This window comes from Neoarius graeffei, chromosome 6, assembly GCF_027579695.1.
Source record: "Neoarius graeffei isolate fNeoGra1 chromosome 6, fNeoGra1.pri, whole genome shotgun sequence".
Taxonomy (NCBI): Eukaryota; Metazoa; Chordata; class Actinopteri; order Siluriformes; family Ariidae; genus Neoarius; species Neoarius graeffei.
This window is the reverse complement of record NC_083574.1, coordinates 105288300-105292609: the sequence shown is the minus strand read 5'-3', so window position 1 is coordinate 105292609 and position 4310 is coordinate 105288300. Positions and strand designations below refer to the sequence as shown.

Here is a 4310-nt window from a genome sequence, read left to right as displayed (position 1 = left end):
CAGAGGGGCAAGAAGCCTGAGAAAGACAACACAAAGACTTACCTCAAAGAGTCCGAGCCCTTTGGTGAGAGATGGGACCAGTCCTGCACTGAGGTGTTCCACAAGATTATCCACTGCCTTACCCATGCACCTCTGTTCACTTTTGCAGATCCCAACAAGCCATACGTCCTGCATGTGGATGCCAGCTTGAAAGGGCTTGACGCCATCCTCTATCGGGGCACAGTGAGGGTCTGAGACCAGTTGCCTTTGCCAGCAGGAAGTTAAAGACATCTGAGAGGAACTACCCCATTCACCAGCTGGAGTTTCTGGCCCTTAAGTGGGCAGTTGTGGATAAATTCCATGATTATTTGTATGGGGTCAGATTCACCGTACGTACGGACAATAACCCGCTTACATATGTGTTATCGACTGCCAAGCTCAGTGCTGTGGGGCACAGATGGCTCTCTGCTTTATCAACCTATGACTTCGATGTCCAGTACCGACCAGGCAGACACAATATAGACACTGACCTGCTCTCAAGGAATATGCCTGGTGAGAGTTCAGAGAAATGGGTGACCATACCACAATCTGGTGTGAGATCCAGCTGCCAACAAATCTGCATCCCTGGGTCTGCAGGCAGTCCACTGAGGTATGTGGATCAGTTGGGAGCTTCTCCTGATTGTGTGCCCGACATTTATGCATTCCCAACTCAACTGGAGTTGAAATCATTTGGGCAGATGTCAAAGCAGGAGCTGATTGAAGCTCAGGAGGATGATGCAGCCATCCGATCTGCCATACAAGCCATTAAACATGGCAAATGGCTGGAAGAGAATGGATCCCCTCCAGAGCGCTCTCGTCTAAAAAAAGAGATGGGGAAACTGATGATGAAAGATGGGCTACTCCATCGCTTAAGCAAGCGGCCCTCCGGAGAACTCACTCAACTTGTCTTACCAAGCAGGTTCAGAGAAGTTGTGCTGAAGGTCACGCATGATGATCTAGGACACCTTGGTATTGAAAGAACTACAGACTTGTTGAAGAGCAGATTCTTTTGGCCAAATCTGGCATGCAATGTTGATCAGTACTAGGGGTGGGCGGTATGGCCAAAAATGTATATCACGGTATAATTTGAGCCACTGACGGTATACGGTATACATCACGGTATTGTAGTTTTGTATATAAATTACAACAGAACAGTTTCTTAGTGGTTACCATAGCAAAAAGTAAAAGCTTTCAATCAGGATGTTTTCAGCAATATTGAAATTTATTGTGCAAAACAGAAAACATAGGACATATAAAAAAGAATTATATTTATATTTTAAAAAACTAAGAATAGGTAAAGTTCCTCAAATAAACTCCTCGAATTCCTCATATAGACACAAAATTGCAAAGTACTTTTCTAAGTGCAAAAATAATCAGCTGAGATGTAGAACCAAGTTTTTAAACAGCTTTAGTGCCAATTAGTAGCACACTTCAAGGCAAGTATAAAGTGAACCATAGTGCAAAGGACACTGCTTTCCTCCTCTCTTTTCCTAAATAACAACATAACATGGACATATCCAATGAAACACTTCAAGAAACAAAGCAGGAATCATTTATCCAAACATATAAACACAAAATTGAAAATGACTAAACACTTGAGTGCAAATACACTTTAGAAATGTTAGAGGTAGAATGAACCCAAACCTTTAAACAAGTAAATAAGATACAGTGCACATTTATGGCAGGTTTTTAGCCAGGAAGACAAGCCTGTCCACATTCTCAGGCTTTAGTACAGCTCTGTGGCATGTAACAATATTGCCACCAGTGCTAAATGCCCTTTCTGATGGTGCACTGGTGGCCGGAATACACAGGTACTTCCGTGCCAGGCTTGCCACTCTTGGAAAATTTGCCTCGTGCAGCCTCCACCAGTCTAATGGGTTGGCCTCTCCATCAACCTCCAGGGCCTGCAGGTAGCTTTGTAGCTCAATGTCAATGGCTTCTCTGTCAGGGAGAGCAGCTGGGCCAGGAATGGATTCCTTTTTGAAAAAGCTGCCCAGGCTGCGCTTCATCCGCTTGGCCTCCACAACTTCTGCAGCTGCAGGCCCTGTGCTGCTATGTGTTGGTGAATGTGTGGATGATGATGCTTGCGTGGATGATGCTTGCATGGATGATGTTTGTGCTTGTGTCTTTTTCTCCAAAAGGGCCTGCATTTCTGCCATTGCTTTTGTTTTGATATAGTCTTTGCGGTGGTCTGCGATATATGCCATCTTGAAGCGTGGATCGACCAGGGAGGCCATATCTAGCAGGTCATCAGTGGCAGGATCATCATACTTGTCATTTAAGTATTGCAAAATGCCTCCCTTTATACGCTTTGTTACTTTTGTGTCATCCTCTGCGGCAGCCAGAACCGTGGTATTGAGGACATGAAGCACCGGTTTTAGATACGACACGTAGTCTTCGCCAGACAGTGCATCAATAAACTCCACGAGTGGACTCAGGGCCTTGTTCACTGACTCCAAGCCATCAAGGTCCTGCCAAGTTGGAAGCAGGTGCCTGGTTTTTTTATCCTCTTTGAGGACCTGTGCAATGGCTTTCTCTTGCTCCAGCACTCGTGCGATCATCTGTTGCCGCGACCCCCATCTTGTTGGAGTCTCTGTGATGAGGCGATGATGAGGCAGGTGTAGCTCAGCCTGAGCTTTGGCCAATGCCTTCCTCCTCTTGTGTGTGTAAGAAAATGCACTGACAATCTTCTTGCACACCCGAACTGCACGCTCAATCTCTGGTATCTTCACACTCGCCTCTGTTGACAAAACTGAGATATAATTAGTCCAGCTCCAGTTAAAAAAAACAACAACACAATAGTACAGTAAATCAAGATATGGGTCTAAGTACACACAGGGTCAGTCCATGTGAAATCAGACAGCTTTTTCTGATATTCAATTTTTAATATTTTAATATTTCATAATTCATTTACTGTTGATTGTTGTATTCCATACTGGTTGTGTAAGTTGTAGTCAGAAAAGAGCTTTCAAACAACGTAAAAACCATTTCTATGTGACCTAAATTGACTAAATTGACTGCAAGTGCAGTTTTGGTATGCTACCTTGTTACCAAGTTTCATTCAAAATCCTTGCTGGTCGGGCCCCAAAGTGTCTGCTTTCACATGGAATGACGCAGCAGTATAATGCCAGATATTACAATTTGCTCAAATTAAGGTTTTTTTTCCCAAGACCATTACTCTTTGTTCATATTTCAAGCAAAAAAATGTCTGTGCTTGCCTTTAACTAATGAAAAACATAGGAACTTACCGATGGCCAGGTGAAGCCTGTGGCCAAAGCACTGGAGGCGTATCCAATCGTTCAACTTGACCGCTTTCACAACATTAGCACCGTTGTCAGTCGTGATGCAAACTTGCAGCTCCTCGTCGAGTCCCCACGACTCCAGAGCTTCCCTGAGACCCTGGGCAATCAATTCCCCTGTGTGGTCATCAGGGAAATAAGATGTCTGCAGACATTTGCTGCACAATTCCCAGGTATTATTAATATAGTGTATAGTAAGGCTGATATAGGGGTCCATAGTGCGACTCGACCACAAATCCGTGGTGGTTGCGTAATGTTTAATGTGGCGGAGCTCCTGCTCCACTTGACCTCGGATCTTGTCATGCAGTTTAGGCATTTCCACTTCAGCGAAATATTTGCGGCTTGGAACTACGTAGCGTTGATCAAGTGTCTTCACCATATCTTTAAAGCCTCATCTTTCCACCATCTGAAAGGGTACCATATCTCTGCATAAATGTACTGTAATGGACCTGGTTATGTCAATCCACCGCTGGCTCTTTTTCTCATAAGGCGAACCTTTAGTAAATGACTGAGCGATAGACTGTTGTTTGTGGTGTGTAGTTTTTCTCCCGCCCGAGGACTGCCCTTTCTTTTTGGTAACATCACGCTGCAGTCTTTGGCTTTCTTCATATTCGATAGCGTGGTTAGTTTTGAGGTGGTTGAACAGATTGCTTGTGTTACCTTGTCTTGCAATCACTGTTGCCTGGCATATCTTGCAGATAACATTTTAATATATAATATCAGTCACTTTAAATCCAAACCATGTCCAGATTACTGATGTTGCGCCGACTTTTTTCACGAGCTCTTCCTCTGCTGCCGTCTCTTTACTACTCGCCGCCATTGTTGTTGTTCTTCTTCTTCTTCTTCGAAGCAGCCAGGCGGGCATTCAAACTATGCATTACTGCCAACTAGAGGAGGCAATGAGCTATCACGGTACACGCTATGACACAAACTCTCTACCGTTGGTCAAAAAATACCGCATACGGTATCATACCATGCAAACCGCCCACCCCT

General features: G+C 44.4%; 1 protein-coding gene across 1 annotated transcript; it reads right to left on the bottom strand.

Moving 5' to 3' along the window:
- Positions 1–1694: 1694 nt before the first annotated feature.
- LOC132888485 (E3 SUMO-protein ligase ZBED1-like) lies at positions 1695–3696 on the bottom strand. The gene is made up of 2 exons (XM_060924531.1): positions 3267–3696; positions 1695–2770 (listed from the first exon to the last, which is right to left on the bottom strand). Exons 1-2 carry the CDS (start codon positions 3694–3696, stop codon positions 1695–1697), a joined length of 1506 nt encoding a protein of 501 aa, XP_060780514.1.
- Between the last annotated feature and the right edge of the window lie 614 nt (positions 3697–4310).